At 42.0% G+C, this 16,474-nt stretch overlaps 1 protein-coding gene across 6 annotated transcripts in view; it reads right to left on the bottom strand.

Moving 5' to 3' along the window:
• Positions 1–16,474, bottom strand: part of LOC104931496 (RALY RNA binding protein like) — a 93,917-nt gene that overhangs the window by 11,023 nt on the left and 66,420 nt on the right. For 4 of the 6 annotated variants that reach the window (XM_027274080.1, XM_019254177.2, XM_019254176.2 and 1 more), the window contains exons 3-6: positions 6,212–6,287; positions 5,133–5,180; positions 4,857–4,877; positions 3,447–3,625 (exon numbers count right to left, since the gene is read on the bottom strand). In XM_027274080.1, the coding sequence (XP_027129881.1) occupies positions 3,447–3,625; positions 4,857–4,877; positions 5,133–5,180; positions 6,212–6,287 (324 nt within the window). The remainder of the gene's footprint in view (positions 1–3,446; positions 3,626–4,856; positions 4,878–5,132; positions 5,181–6,211; positions 6,288–16,474) is intronic. The other 2 variants (XM_019254179.2, XM_019254178.2) reach the window with 1 other exon arrangement.

The raw sequence follows: 16,474 nt of genomic DNA on the forward strand, positions 1-16,474 counted from the left end.
GCAGCTAGAACGGAGCAGATTAAAGAATTTAGACCATAAAGTAATGAGATAATCTCATTCCTTAACCCTCGGCAGCTGAAATGTGTCATGTTCTTGAGAGGGAGGAGGAAAAAAAATAAATAAAAAACAGACACCAGGAGTTGAGGTGAAAACATAAAATTCTCTTTGACACCTATCAGATTCTGTCAGGGCTCGAGACAGGACGGATGAGCGCTCGGTAAACAAACCCACGAGTTCCTCTAACGCTTCGGCTGAGAAAAATCAGAAGGCAGGAGACGCGCACGGAATCAAAACACTACTCGTCTTGTATCGTGTCGGCGCGCTCGCTCTTTAGTTTAGCTCATTTGGTGTGTATTTACACCCACGGACGTACGTGGGGCTCCGTGATGTGGCGTACACTATTATGTATGTATGTGTATATGTATGAGCGTGAAAAAAAAAACATGCATAAAACATAAAATGGTTAGAGTAGATGATAAAAAATTCTCACACATTAGCTCACGCTGAACTAGAAAAACAAAAAAGGGCATTTTAATCTTTCACCGGAATTCAAGCTGATAAACAAAACGGCGGCTCAGGTAAAGATCCAAAGCATTTGTCAGTGCATCTTTGAAAGCAGAGCGGGAAGATTAATGCGTGCAAAGGGGTGTATGATGCCACACTGGGAGGAAATGCATAGGTAGTATATGTGCGTGTAAATCGCAAGGACGAGTCTTGTGTTGTTTTCTAAAGCAGCAATCAACCCTGAAGCTCCAGAGAAGCAGAAAATCGACCTTTCCGCAGGCGCCAAAAGAAAGAGAATAATATCTGGATGGTGGGACACACTGAAGTGTCTCTATCTCCTTCTCGGTATCACCTGCGTCCACGTGCACACCAATACACACACACACATAAACTCTTGCTTCCTTATTCCAGCGTTATTATCTGCGCACGCTCTGGGCAGCTTTGATGATAAGAAAGTGTGGAACAGTTTCTAATTTATCGGCGCCTACAGCCCTTTTTTTTCTTTTTTGTGTGTGTGTGCTATCAGTCACATAAGCCGCAGAGAGAAAACATACACATCCTAATCCAACATCCCCACTGCATCTTTAAATAACTCGGGTTAAAGGGAAAGAGAGAGAGAGAGAGAGAAAAAAGAGCCATTGTTATTTAATAAGCATTAGGAAAGATCCAGAGGAATGACTAATGCAGCTAATTTTAGGACCTCATGACAAACTGGAAAATGTTATCTTGGGGATAGTGAGGATTTAACTGGACGTACATGTCGAGTTCGGGGGCTGCTGATGTGATTCAGACTAAACAGTTGTTGGAAAGTTACCAGATGGGACTTGAGCAGGATTCTGTGAGTCAAAGACAAAATGGAAGCTGATTTTTTAAAAGCATTTTTATTCACTGATGCACACCTGCTTAAACTAAATGTGTTTTATATCAGTATCTGAATGCTTCTTCAAAGCGGTTAACAGGAGGCGGCAGAGTTCGGGGCAAGTAAAAGTGTTTATTACTTGATTTAGGATGGCGTCCTGAAGGATTATCACTCAAGACTTGGAAGCACAACGCGTCATCATTCTATCAGTGTGAAATATTTTAAGATCCTACATGCAAAACAGAAGAGGTGTGAAGAAAGCCGTACCCCGGAGCGTGCACAAATGAACTGTTGAGAAGAATCATCAGCGTAAAATTTGTCAATATCAGTTTTCTGTAACGCCTTTCCAGTCCTTTCACCACTGATGGCATATCTCATTCACATATTCATACGCTGACTGCAAAGGTTGGCATGCAAGGTGACATCAATCCGATGTTGGTTGCCCGAGGACAGCCGGGGATTGAAACCACCGATCATCTGATTAGTGGACATTGCTCTGAAGCTCAATTTCTGATGCTATTCTGTAAATAGTTGGAATAAATACACCAATTTTTGTCAACTCAAATCAGTTTCAGGCTTCAATAATCAATTTACGTACATGATCTAAGTATAGATCAGGATACAGGTGATTAATTACCGATCACCGTTTCCTAATTTTCACTGGTTTTGTGCCTCTGACACTAACAAACATTTTCATATACTGGTTATATAATTTCTGCAAATTGTGACATGCCTTCAGGAAAGTCTTGTATTGTCCAATCAGTCGTCCAAAACCCAGTCATGTTCAATGTATTATCATAGAAGTGTGAAAACCAGAAAGAGCCACTGAAATTTATTAAAATTAACCAATAATTTCATAATTTGTCGATCATCTAATCAACTGTTTGACTAATCGTTGCAGCTCTGGTTTGATATCACCCAGGACCAATTCTGACTTAAACTTCCCGCAGGGAACATAATCATGAGTTTATCGGAAAAGCTTCAAGAACAGCCTGTGACTTTTCAAAAATAAAAAAAACACACCTTAAAGCGTCCATCCTTCTGCGATTCTTCTTTAATAGTGAAAATAGGCAAAAAGCCCAAATCCCGTCTTCATAAACTGACAGCCGGCGTCGAGGTCAGAGAAGGGTTGAACGCGGAAAACACGAATATATCCATCCTCATGATCTACGTGGCTGTTTTCTTCCTCCCTCCCTCTCTCAGGTGAGTTATTGCTTGAGTGGTTCAAACTGCCCACACACTAAAACCACCCCGTTGTTTGGACAAGCTAACCTTATTTTGCTGTCCAATCTATCTAGGCCAAAGTCAATACAAACAGTGATTTTTCACAGTACTGGCAGGGGCAAATTAGTCTCCCAAACATACAGCAGCACTGCTTAGACAGGGGAGAGAATTCATTGACTCTGTCCAAAACGAGGATGCGAGATGGGCTTTCTTTCCCTCCCACTTTCTTTTTCTTCTTTTCTATAATACCAACTGCAACCGGGTCCTCCTGACAGACCTTACCAAGCTGCTCGCGCTGATAACACTGGCCTAGACGGGCAACAATGAAACAAACACGGTAGCCAATTACACAGGCCGCGGATAGAGACTTTACGTTTTAGGAAAACACAGCTCCGCGGAGACGGCCCCAATCTCACATTAATTACATTTAGGACGTCATAATGCATCACCGGTTAATCAGAGGTCCAAATGAGATCCAGATGGATCCCGGTTGACAGCAATAGCACTGTTTGCTGAATGGGGCGCCGCTCGCAAAGCTGGGATTATACTTGTGTTTGCGATTTAGTGTTTTGCTCTACATTGCAGCGTGGCTTGTTCTGAGCTGCTGGAGTGAATTAAATGGCTTTTTATAAAGTGGCGCGGCGTTAAGTAGCAGAGCTGAATCATGCCACCGCTCTTTGTCTCGGAGCCGTGGCTTTTTTTTTTTTCAGATTTGCATTAAGCCTTCGTTTTTGTTTTTTTGCTGTTTTGAAAAGGACAGAAGGCCGTTAGCGTAATTAGGCGGCGTTCTTTTGAAAAATAAAATCAGAATCCGACAAGCGCAGCGTAAACACAAGGCGAGCACCTTCACTGTACGTACGTTTGAGCCCGGAGGAGGAGGATGTGGGAGGTCTGGAGGATGAAGAGGAGGAGGAAGAGGATGTTTTGATGGGGAAGGAGGTCTTCCCGCGACGGGAGGAAGGAGCGAGCACCCTGGAGCGTTTGATGGGGATCACGGCTCTGGGTGGGGGGGCCACTCTGCCGTGGTAGTCAAAAAGCCTTGAGAGGAGAAAGAATATTACACTTCACTTCTTACATATTTTCTATAAGTCACCGTCTTTTCATAAGAGGGACCTATAGCACTCAGAAAGTGTCCATGGACTGAAGCTAAAAGGTTTTTTTTTCCTTCTCGTCTGTTCACAGTATTGGATTTCAAGACTTTCTCAAGAAAACAAAAAAAAAAGAAGAAGACAAACATCCCTGTTTCTGTACGACTGTCAAGGCTATTACATGCACGTGAAGAGGATGAAGAGAAGAGGGTGCTAAATGTCAAACGAAAGGGTGTCAAGCTCTGACTGTTCTCCGTGACAGCAGACGTCCGTCACGGCCGCTCAACAAGTCTGACATTTAGAAAATGTCTCGGCTGATAAGCGCTCTGATCACTTGGCGGATAAATGAGAGAGAAAACAAGTGTTGCCTTCGTCGGCCGCGTACGAGCTTGCATGCTTGATCTGCTCAGCCAGTTCTGACGAGTTGACTGTTTGAAGGCGCCTCGCTGGAGGAAGCTCGCCGAATTACATCTGACAAGGGGGAAACTTTTAATGAGGAAGAATCTAGAGGGAAGTCCTATTGATTGTTCGCTAAACAGCTCTTCTAAAACCCTGATTGCCCAATCATAGATTGGCAACATAACTGGGAATAACAAGCTTTGGATCTCACCACGTTATTACTACAAGTGGCTAACATGAGTATTAAAATCGATAGAAAGTAGGCCAAGGAGCACATCATTAACTAGCTGGATTATTCTGTGGAGTTACAAGCACACCCACAGGTTCTGAAAGCTATTAAGAAGTAACGCTGGCGACGTTCTGCATTTAATTGGATTTACACATCAGCATCTCCAGCCAGAGTTGTGTTAAGATAACGCTATGTTTGCCAATACATTGGAAGCTGAGCAACCAAACAGGCTTATGTTGGAGTAAAATGAGTCTGTTCTCACATTTTTATCATCGTACTCACAACACTGGGACTAATTAGTTCTACACTGTAAAACAAGAATACTGCTTCTTCATTTTCATTTTGTCTTCAATAACGGCTGGTGAGGCTAAAACGAGACGCTTTTATGGCCAAAATTAAAAAAGATTTAGTTGCTATGTTCGAGTTCATGTAATTGCAGTCTCCTCACATCACCCTCACCCTTCCTGAGTGTAAAAAGAAGAAACAAACACTTGAAAAGGCACCGTTTAAGAAGGCAGTGTTCAGTTTTTAGTGTTTCAACATGACGGCCTACCTGGAAGGGGACCTGCTGCCACTGTTGATATAAAAGGATGATTTTTAAGTGACAAAAACAAAAAAAGATACTTTTATATATATGCATGAAAACACAGTTATGAATCTTACACACTGAAGAGAAAAGTCTGCTGGAAATATTCAAAAAGAGGCAGCCAACTCGGCTAAAAGATCAAGGAGCTATCGTTTATGAGACTATTAGGAATTCAAACTATTCTGTACGTGCAGAGTGAGAATTATAACAAATATTTGATTACATAACGTAAGTGATACATACCTGCTGTAGAAATCGTCCCTGTAGTACTCGTAATCGAATTCATAACCACTGTGAGAGAGACAGAAGGAGAGACAGGAGGGGGGAGGAGAGACGTGGAGAAAGTGTGATATTGTATTTAGGAGGAGCCAGTTTGAAGCCGATCAAGCTCAAGCTGTTTTAATTCAAGCGGACGCGCTCTGGTTTTTTACGCCTAAAGCTCACTGCAGGTTAAGCAGAAACACTAAGTCGTGCTGGCATGCAAAGACCACTGATCAATACGGGGGAAAGAAAAAAAATAAATACGTTTTTTGGGGGGGGAATTACAGTCGGAGAATGAAAGAAAAATCTTTTCTTGGACCCTGGAGAGGAAGAAAAAAAAAAATCATTGCTATGTGCACGCTCAGGATGGCAACTAATTTAGAACTGAGGAAAAAGAAGTGAAGGAGCGAAGGAGGTGCTGTTTTCAAATGTTTCTTGCTGGAATTTTAATTAGGATTAATGTATTAATATTTCAATTTTAGAGTACTCTCCTGTTCCTGTTCCATAATTACCATATTACACCCGGACTGTTTTTCAGCTGCAGCTAGAAAATGCAAATGAGGGTTTTATAATAAGACAATGCACAAACCAATAAATTAGCGAGATGACATGCAATGCAACAAACCAACAATTCAGAAAAAGGGGATCAATTAGCGGGGAATATAAGCTTTGCTAATGGATAAACTGTCAGAGTACACAAAGAAAGTGTCCCGGTGAATAGAAGAGAAACCCGTCTGCCCCTCTGTCACATCAGACTGCGGTAAACAAGCACTGCTTTGATCCGTTTGTGACCAGGAGATGTGTGCGGGGCGAAAAAAAAATAAATCAGGGTCACGCTTAATGAAGCTCATGCAAACAGCATCTCCTTTGAGCTTTACAAACTCCAGTCAAGGCTGATGAATGTGGAGAACATTAAAAACTCAATTAGAAATTCAACTTTCAAACATAATAACAACAACAGGAAGCCTCTTATTCATGAGATTGCTCCGTATTTACATCAGCGGGAGCGGCCAACGTGAAACACAGTTTACCAAAGTCGCATGCGATGAGTGGAGTCTTACCTGTAAACAGCTGAGAGCGGCCGTTTGGAGCCCGCTTTAGGCCTGTATGGCTTGGGTTCGCCTGCCATGTTTATGTCTGAGGAAAACACACAACAAATCACTCGTCAGTCTCGCGCTCGTCGCATGAATCGAGATTTAGCCATAACACTTCATTCATGCGCAGCAAATGAACAAATAATGGGTTATGACTGAGTATACTGTAGCTGAGTGCAGACACCGTGAGTCTTTATTAACAGATTTGTGAAGAAGTCTTAGAGGCAGGGTGAGGAGCTCGGACATTCAGAGGGAGGGGAAGGAGCCAGCTGAGGAGTTTCGAGCGTCTGATCAGGATGCACCCCGCCCCGCCCGGGCGCCTTCCTTTTTGAGCATGTTTTGGGCACATCCAACTGGGAGGAGATGCCGTGGCAGACCCAGAACCTGCTGGAGGGACTACATAGCCCATTTAACCTGGGAACACCTCGGGACCACTTAAGAAGAGCTACAATGTGTTTCTGTGGGGAAGGAGGTCTGGAAGGCTCTGCTAAACCTGCAGCTACCGCGACCCGACCCCAGGTAACCCAAAGAAAATAGATGGATGGAAAACTCCTGTGAGCATCTTTAATGTCTTTTTTATACATGTATTTATAATAATATAGTGTAAGCAGAGAAAGGCCGTAATTATTTGACTTTTATCTGAACAAAGATTTAGGATTTTGAATATCGGATGCTTGAATTTGAATCTGCTTTCACAAAGCTAAAAGAAAAAAACTACAAAACAAACAAAAAAGATTGTGTGAATTATAATGTAATTCATATCACATAAACTCAGATTGAAGTTTCTTTCAAAGTAAAATATTATTATAGTACTATACTATAATAATATTATAGTAGTACTGAAGTATAAATTCAGTTACATTTCAAATCATTACGACCTTCTTTTGCTTCCACACGATTGAACACATTTTAATGTAAACATATACAAAAGTGCTCTTCATTCTTATATCAATATGGAACCTTTATTACATTATATGTTTAACGCCCCCTGGATGGACGGCGCCTTTAGCATTTGCCTATACTATGCGTGCTGATGAAGGCCACAAATACAAAAAGGTAGTAAGTGGAACTTAAGTTTGAGTGTCTGAACCCATTCAAGAACTGTGACATACGTATGATACACATCATTAAATATCCACCCATCCATCTCAATCACTACTTCCTAACAGAGAGTAAACTATAAAACGTCTGTGACCTCCGCACCGTTCCCATTGTGAAACCGAACTTTTCATGCGACGCACAAAAGGAAGCAGCGCTGTGGTGCGCGTTCACTGATGTTGAGGCGCATTGTAATTTTCCAAGGCAAGACCGCAGACCTTGCTACCTTGCACTGGAAAGATTTCAAAACGAAATTATTATTTTTTTTCCCCAGAAGAAAATCCTTGAAAACATCAAAACAATGAAAAAGAATAAGCGTATAAAGAAAAAAGCTGGATGTTAGGGTTAGCTTTGATTTATGGCCGACTGTTCGTCCTTTGTGCAAACACCATCAGGTGTACACTTCTGTGACTATACAGTCAGTGATGCGAATTTTTTCAAATAGCTATCCGTGCATTGCCAAGGGTGTTGCAATGTCCTCACATTTTCTGAGTGGCTTCTGGGAGCTGAGCCAGCCAGCCAGCCAGCGGGTCAAAAATAAGAACACTCAGAAAAAGGTGATGAAACCAGTCCAGAAACTTTATGAACGCAGAGACAAGGCTGTAAGTTAAGCAGAGAATAACACGTTTGAGCATCGTATCCGAGGCCGGGTACGAGCTGAACGCTGTTCTCACAAAAAGATGAATGAAACGACACAGAGGATTCTGAAGAATATGGATCAGTTCGAGGCAGGAAAACTTTCGCGCATAGTCGGATTAAAAGCAGCGGGATCCCATCACACAACCCTCTGCAACCATCTGCACACATATAAGAAGCAAAGAACTCAGACAGACCGCTTCACAAATTGCAGGATAAAAGTTTAAGAAGAACAATCTGCCAATCAACAAGGTGCCCTTGGGAGACTAAAACCCTCGTCTGTGCTGTGAACTCACTGTGGATACGAGCCTCGTGGGTACGTGCATCACTTAAAAAAGGCACTTTCTGACAAATTGTTGTTTTTTTTCCGCACGCCATGTTCTCACAAACGTTTCGTTCCCTCCGGCGATACACATTTGCTTAAATAAATTATGCGTCTGCCCTGCCGCTACCACCTTCTCCTTCCCCTTCTCCTCCAAACACACCAAGTAAGTGGAAGCACCCCAATTCCCTGGGAGGGGAGTTGCATTCAGGTGAAAATACGCTTCCAGCAAACTCTTGCCTCCTTCTTACAGTGGCTGCTCTCACGAGAAAACAGGATTAAACCCTGCTCTGTTTGTATACTGCCTACTTAGACATGCTAAAACAGACTTTCTACACAGAGCGTAGCGGTGTGTGTATCTGCAGACCATGAAGCTGATTTAGGAGATTATGATTTTGCTCATTAATCTGAAGGTTTACTTGAACCTGATCTTAATTAACCCGCAGCAACCCGACTAAATGATAATTGGCAACCTAAAAAAACCTCCATCTCTTCTTTGACCATACACGGTATTCAACCAAATCCAAGCTATTCTCTCCAGGCGTTGGACAAGTGTTGCATCGGCAATCAGACAGCTCCATCCCACTTTGATTGAGACTGTCAGGAGACTGTCTGGTTCGAGAGTTGAGTTCACTGGGGCGGTCAATAGCACACTTTCTGCATGGGAAAAGTTTAGAGCTAAAAACAAATCAACTGTTTGATCAACTGAGGATGAATCTGAAACTTTATTGGTCATGTTGTTTTAAACGTATGGTGTTACCAGCTTCAGAAATATGAGAATCTTTCATAATTTCTTCACTTTTCTTTGTCTTTGTGAATTGAAATATCTTTGTGACAGTTTGTACGACCAAACAAGACATCTGAAGACGTCAACTTGGCCTTTGGGATGGACATTTTCCAGCTGCTCCTAAATGAATCCAATCATGACTGCAACTAAAGGTTATTTCCATTACTTTTAATCAGTCAACTACTTTTTCCAATAAACTGTTGATGTATAGTCTGTATCATGTCAGAAAATAGTAAATAATGCCCACAGGTCCCTAGAACAATGTGACATCTTCAAATTGCTCGTTTTGTTTGTCCAACAGTCCAAAATCCAAAAAGTCATTCAGTTTTCAATGACATAGAAGAAACCCTGTAACAGCTGTATCGTCCAAATGTTTGTCTGTCAAAGATATCAGTTAAAATTAAAACAGTTTAAAGTTTTTTCCTGACCCAGATCCTACAGGTTCTATTAACAGAGGATCTACTGACACGCACACCTTTTCTTTAACATATTTTAGATTCTACATTTATTAATTATCTTGCAGATATGACACATATTTTGCACATTTCTGTACATATATTTATATCTTTTAGCCCTCGATTTTTATCTTCCCTATGGTTTTTTAATAACTACATTTTTTATTTTGTTACGCACCAAAAACAAAGACAAATTCTGTCCATGTGAAAGACGACTTGGGAATAAACTTGATATTGATTCTGATGAATGACTTGAAGGATTAATCCAGACGGTTGGCAGTCATTGTTTCAGCTCGAAAGAGAATTGGTAGATAAAACACATTCCTCCTCGGTTTACAGAAATACTGAGTACTTTTATCTGTTTTGTTGGTTTGTGCAAACTATTTTAAGTCAAAGGCTACCTGCAGCTTTTGGCACAAAGGCACTTTACGCCACCCCCCCACTAACTGTGGAGCTGCCCTCACTTCTGACTGTGTGAAAAGAGAAATTAATTGCAAGACATGCTGTGAAGGACCATCTCAGATGCAGCTTTTAGCAAAACGCTTTGTATCTGTACAGCATTAAGGGAATAAGTTTGGTATGAATGAACTGTACCCTGGGTCAGGGACCAAAACTTTACACGTCTTCATTTAGTGTTTGTTAGTTATTCTCCTCTTTCTCCATTCGGTTTGTTCGCTTGCAGCTCGGTCACACTGGGACGAGGCCTGCGAGCTGTCTGTGGTGCCCAATGAGTTTTTTAAGGTGTGTTATAGCGCTCAGTCTGAGCAGCGAGTAAAACAAAAAGGGCTCGACCTTGCAGCTGGAAGAACATACACATGATGCAATTTCAAATTTGCAGCCCTGGAATTATTTATAGATATGTTTCAGCTTGGCAATGTCTGCCTTGTGTGTAGATACAGAAACAAACACAATCCAGCTATATATTAATATTTAAAGGTAACACCGCTATTGGCTGAGGAACCAGGTGGGGTGAAGGTTCTGGGGGTAAATTGCAGTGGAAGGACAGAAGGCACAGAGCAGAAGTAATGAGCGAGGACAGGCCTGTGTTCCTCTGTCAAGAAAACAAGGATCCGTGACTCCCCGAAGGAACCTGCTCATGTGTTTTATTGGTCTCATTTGTTGCCTTAACATCGCCGTCTCCCCTCAGACTACTCTTGCTCATACTTTCCTCTCCTGCCCTCGGCCTCACCCTTTCTTTCTCCATCACCTTCCCTTCCCCTATGCACTCACACAAGACGATGTCTAACCTCACCTCGCCATCCGTCACTCTCTCCCACATCCCATATATCCTCCCGTGCACACTGAGGTACCTCATTATGAGCAGTTTCTGTGCCGAGCATCACCTGTGGGGCCTTTTCTAAATCGACGAACGAAAGCTTTGCAGGTCTTATCCCCCCCCTCTTTTCATTAGCAAGGGATGAATAACGGTGGAGCGATAGAAGGCGAGGCTTTGAATAAATCAAGGCCATAAACTGAGCCATATGGGTAACATACTGCGGGGGAACAACTGGGATGAGAAAAGTACATCTGTGAAAAATCAACAGGACCCAATGAGGATGCATGGAACAGGAGGACAGGAAGAAAACCTGCTGGTCCTGCTGAAGCCGCAACAAATCACACTGTTGTTTCTCCGTGTCTCTGTTACTACCTCTCTCTCAAACAGAGGAGGGGAAAAACCAGCTAATCGCCTGAGGCTTTGGAGGAGAGCTAACAGACAACGGGTAGAAGGGGTCACCACGAGGTCAGAGAGAGATGGAGACATGGATAGATTGTGTCATGGGAGACAAAAACCCTTTCTTGGATTAGTTTGGGCGGAGTGTTGGAAGACAAACAAAAAGGGGCAGATTCCTGAAAATCAATTTCTTCTGCGAGAAGCCGTCATAACGCTGCGCTATTCACATCCAGAGCACAAATGCGGTGCATGCTCCTTAGACCAAAACCCACTTACAGTGACTGATCGCCTTGTTTGGAATTACACCAACTGTGCCTGAAGACACACCAAAAGCAGTAATTTGCATGTCAGACTCCTTTTGCTTTTCACGGCAGATTTTCTTCAGCACTTACAAAAAAAGAACCCAACAACCCAGAAACCAAAACACAGCTGATTTTGTTAGTTTCTGACCTGTTTGGACACCTGCTATGGAGCAGCGCAGGCTCTATAATTGACAAAACAACAATTTATCACCTTAACTGCGCTTCCGAGAAAGACTGAAAATAAACGGGCAGGGTTTGTGCAGTTGAGGACACAAAGGTCCTGACAAACATGCCATGTACTAGCTGTTCTGGTAGGTATGATATCGAGATGTGATATGTTTGAGGCCCTCTCTTTTTAAAAAGGTGTTAACATCTGGTTATTTGATAAAAGGACAAAAGCTACAAGCCTCTCTATATGAATGCAAGTAAACTTAGCAAAAACATCTTGGGAGTTGTAGTTAAGAAACACCCAATCACTGAGCTTACAGGTCTACGGCAAAGCCAGCAGCTCTATGAGGAATTATTCTGACACTTTGAACTTCATGCCAACTGGTAGTTTAGCAGGTTTATTGTTTACTATGTTAGTTTTAACATTAGCACTCAAGACAAATACAGCAGAGGCTGATGGGAATGTCATTGTGAAGGTATTTTGTAAAGAATTGAATAATGGTGCCACATTAAAGTCAAGGGGTCACAAAAATCGTTAGGGTACATCCTCTGGGAACCATGAATGTCTATTTGTGGCAACAAAACCAGTACATACTAAGATTTTACAGAAGATAAATGAAATCTTTGATCTTTTGGTGCTGGATGAAGAGTGAAGAGATGACCAAAGTCAGTAGGATTCATCCTCTGGGAATCATGAACGTCCTATTGTTGAGTTTGGAGCAACGTAGTGGGCCGGCAGACTCACAATGCCATCCCAAACTGCCAGGTGGCTTGACTGACTAACAATTCTAATATAATCTGTAGTTTAAAATAACTTGTCAGATTATGGGTTAAATGTGGATAAATTGGCAACAAAGGCAGAATCTTGTGATCCCAAAAGCTGCGTGAAAATATCACTAGCCCCTCTGATTGGCTTCTTCTTCGTGGCAGTGGCCAAGGTTCATGGGTATTGTAGTATTTTGAGGACTCCACCTGGCCAAACCGGTGGTAAACACGAGATTTCTCAGAGGCAAAGTTGAAATAATTGATATTACGAAACGGCTTGCTTGATGTAAACCTAAAGTATCACTACAAGTGTTTCTACGTAGAGAGTATTTCATCATTTTTGTCAGAAGATTTAGGAACAGAAATTTCACTTAAAGAGAGATTTAATTTACGGGGCAGTCTTGCAAACCTAAAACACCTTGTCACCATCGAGGTACAGAAGGTCTTGTTCCTCCCGATTACCTTAAAAGCTTTGGTGTCGCCTTTTGAGTCATATCACAAATGTGCAGAACAGCAAGCAGGTGATTGACTGCAACAAACTCGCTTTCAGACGCATCAGCAAGGACCTTGAAGGAATGAGAAATGTGTTCTTTTCTTTTCCAGAAATAAAAAACAGAAAAATTCCCTACAGGCCAGAGCTGATGGCTCTACAACACATTTGTCACTTTTTCCCCCTTTGCGTGTTATTTCATTTCATTCTCCTCTCCTCGCAAACCGCCAACTGTCTCCCTTTGATGAGATAAACATTAAAAAGGCAGAGACGCAGAAAGAGAAAGGATAAGAGAGCGGGACGCCGAGGGAGCTGCCGATCATCTCCTCACGGAGCGAGAAACTCCGGCGCCAATCTCCCCGATGTCTTAATTAATTGAACAAAGTAACTAATCATGCAAATTGTTCCTCAGCGGGAGAGACGTAAGCAAAGAACGTTGTGAAAGGGCTGAATCAAGCAGGTGACAGACGTGCAAAAAAGGACAGGTAGGGATGTGAGAGATTCGTCTGCCTGAGCTCTGTGCTGAATTGTGAGGCTGGGCAGGTCTGTGAGGAACGTAGGAGGTCTAAGATGAAGGAATTGCCGCATCTAATACCAAAGGCTGTACATCATGACCTGCAGGCGAGGCCCCGGCTGGTGCGGGCATCATAAAACTCCAGATATGCCTTTTCATCTCTGCTCCTCTGATATATTTCCAAGGACTGATAAAGGGTGTATTGCGGGTACAGGCCGACAACTTAAATTGACAGATTTCCCCCCAAAAAATCTCAGAGTGAATTACAATCAAACACGCCATTTGCAGGGTCCTCAAGATACCCCTGACGAGTTCTGATTTTCCGAGCGTTCCTGCTCAATGCTGAATCAGACCTCACATTTCATTTGCTTCACTCTCAGACATCAGCCCTGTTCTTACCATTCTGTGCCCGGCAAGACCCCCCCAATCAAGGTCACGAGGCGCTGTGGTCCCTTCAGACTGAAATAAGGGTTTAACTTTTTCAGCATTGGCAAAAAAAAAAAAAAAAAAAAAACTGCTTGTGGATTCGCAGCAGGGTAAAGTTGTAGACGGCTGTTGTGGACATGGAAAACGAATGGGGAGGAAACAGGGGGCAATCTGCATACCAAAGGTGCTGTTCTTGGTAGCTTTGAAGATCAAACATCAAACAGTGCTATTCAAGGTGAGGTGAGGGGGGTTCTACATTTTTCTGTTTGAATTCAAAATGTTAAGTTTACACATCCTGTTCTTTGGCACCAAGTGGATATGATGATACGGAAAGGCAATATATAGCTTTGATATCTACAGATGTTAGGCCAGCATGAACTGTTGTCTGGCAGTATTGGTTATTTTTTTTGAGATTCTGGCATCAGTGTGATGAGATACTTTGATTTTAATTTGAAGAAAACTCATTTTATACATTATATAAACACGTTTTTTGATTGGCAATTATCTTAGCAATCGATTAATTGCTTCAATAATGCAACATAACAAACGTTTGCTGGTTCTAGCTTCATATGTGTCATGTGTCATATGTGAGGATTTGATGCCTGTTTGAGTTGAGTGTATCTGAGAGAGAGAGCCAAAATAATTGCAGACCTATATTATGCTGTACTCTAATGTGTATGATTACTGTGTTATGGAAGGCACGGTGCCGTAAAGTTCATTTTCTGCACTCAGTAATGTGTGAATGGGAACATATCATTTGCATGAAATTTGCATTGGTTACTTCACAGTGGGAAAAAACAACAATGGCTACAATGCACAAGCAACCTGCAAAGTATTATTTTCCTCATTGATTTGTCTGTAAAAGAATTCTGAATAATTCAAATATTTAATATATAAAAGACTGCAAAGTGTGAAAAATGGCAATCAGAAGTTCCCCAAAACCCAAGTCAAGTCTTCAAATGTTTTGCTCGTCCATCAGTGCAAAACCCAGAGACGACGTTCAGTTTACAATGATATAAAAGAAAGAATAAGTATAAAATCGTCGTATTTGACAAACTCAGAACCAGCTAATATTTATTTTCTTGGGGGATGACTTGATGATTAATCAGCTATCAGACTTTAAACTAATCGTTTCCGAGCTAAAAAGTAAGAAATTCTATTTCTGCTCCACTCAAGCCACATCTGCTTCAACTAACAATCATTTTTTTCATAATCGTCGGCCCATTTAATAACTCTGTTCAATTGGCCCATTATTGGGAAATAACTCCCCAGGCCTGAAATCTTCAAATTGTTTGTTTTGTTTGACCAAACCAAAGATATTTAGTAAAGTATTATAAAAACTAAAAACCAGCAATGAAGTTTTTTAGCATTTTGGTTTCAAAACAAATGACTAATTGATAATTAATGACCTCAATAACAGATTGTCTGTTTCAGTTGTATTTCTATGTTATAGGAATGATCCAAACCGGTCCTCTTCCATGGCTCAACAACAATGACTAGTAGTGGAGTTCACCAAACAACCATTTTATTATGTATGACTACAACATCTCGGTGAACATCCCATTAGAAAACTGGCACATCACTTCGCTCTGCAAACACTCGAGTGTGACTTTCAGTCTGCTGCCCTGCCTCGCTGCCTCTCCGAAGGCTGTGTGGACCAAAGTCTGTGGGGGGATCAGCTCGTAATCCTCGAGCCCCTTCAGGCACAGGCAGAACAGATAAAGGCATGGCATCGGTTCGAGATCGCGTCCCTCTCTGTGTGACCTGTAAAACCCAGCGAGCCGTCTCGACCAGGGTCAACAATGATGCGCTTAATGAAAAAAAAAAAAAAAAAAGACGATTCGGCTGGATGGACGAACACGGGAAAGCTTAGCGGTGGGGAGCGAGCCATGAAAACAAACACACACGCTTCCAAACAGACGAGGACAAGTGTTTCCTGTGAGAAACAAACATGACAACCGTTGATAATGAGGTTATTGACATCGACTCTCCTCACTGCTAAAAATAAACCCACCCTTTAAGGCTCTTTAGCTTTGAACCTACAACAGAAATCTTTGAGTTGTTCTGGCATCACTCTGCCTCTTAATTCCCCAATTATACATTTTATATTTCATTTAAAAGCAGGAGCTAAAGAGAATTACTGATTTCACAGGCGTGCTGCTGGCCTACATGCATGACAATGTGATGTCATTTTTAAATCTCCTCTCAGATACCGTGTTAAACATGCCCTGCATAAGTCTGGAGACGAATGGCGTGATGAGAGTGAGAGACAGAAAGACAGAGTGAGACGTTACAAGTTGTCTAATTATTATCAATGCGCTTGCCACGACACTTGACAGACATTAATTTCACCCTTCTTCAGACTGGTACACTGCTGCAGTCACATCTGTCAACCGTGCAACATTAGATCCAATATTAATGCACCACGTTCACCAGAAGCACGTTGCTCTGAATATTCTGCTTCTTTCACAATAATAAATAATAATAAAAAGCCACTTTGCAACATTTCTTCTCCCCCTTATTGCACGCAGTGACGTGGATAACAAGGCCCCGTTTAACTCGTGAGCGTCGGCGCCCCGGCGCTCGTACGTGTGT

This window comes from Larimichthys crocea, chromosome XXIII, assembly GCF_000972845.2.
Source record: "Larimichthys crocea isolate SSNF chromosome XXIII, L_crocea_2.0, whole genome shotgun sequence".
Lineage (NCBI taxonomy): Eukaryota > Metazoa > Chordata > Actinopteri > Sciaenidae > Larimichthys > Larimichthys crocea.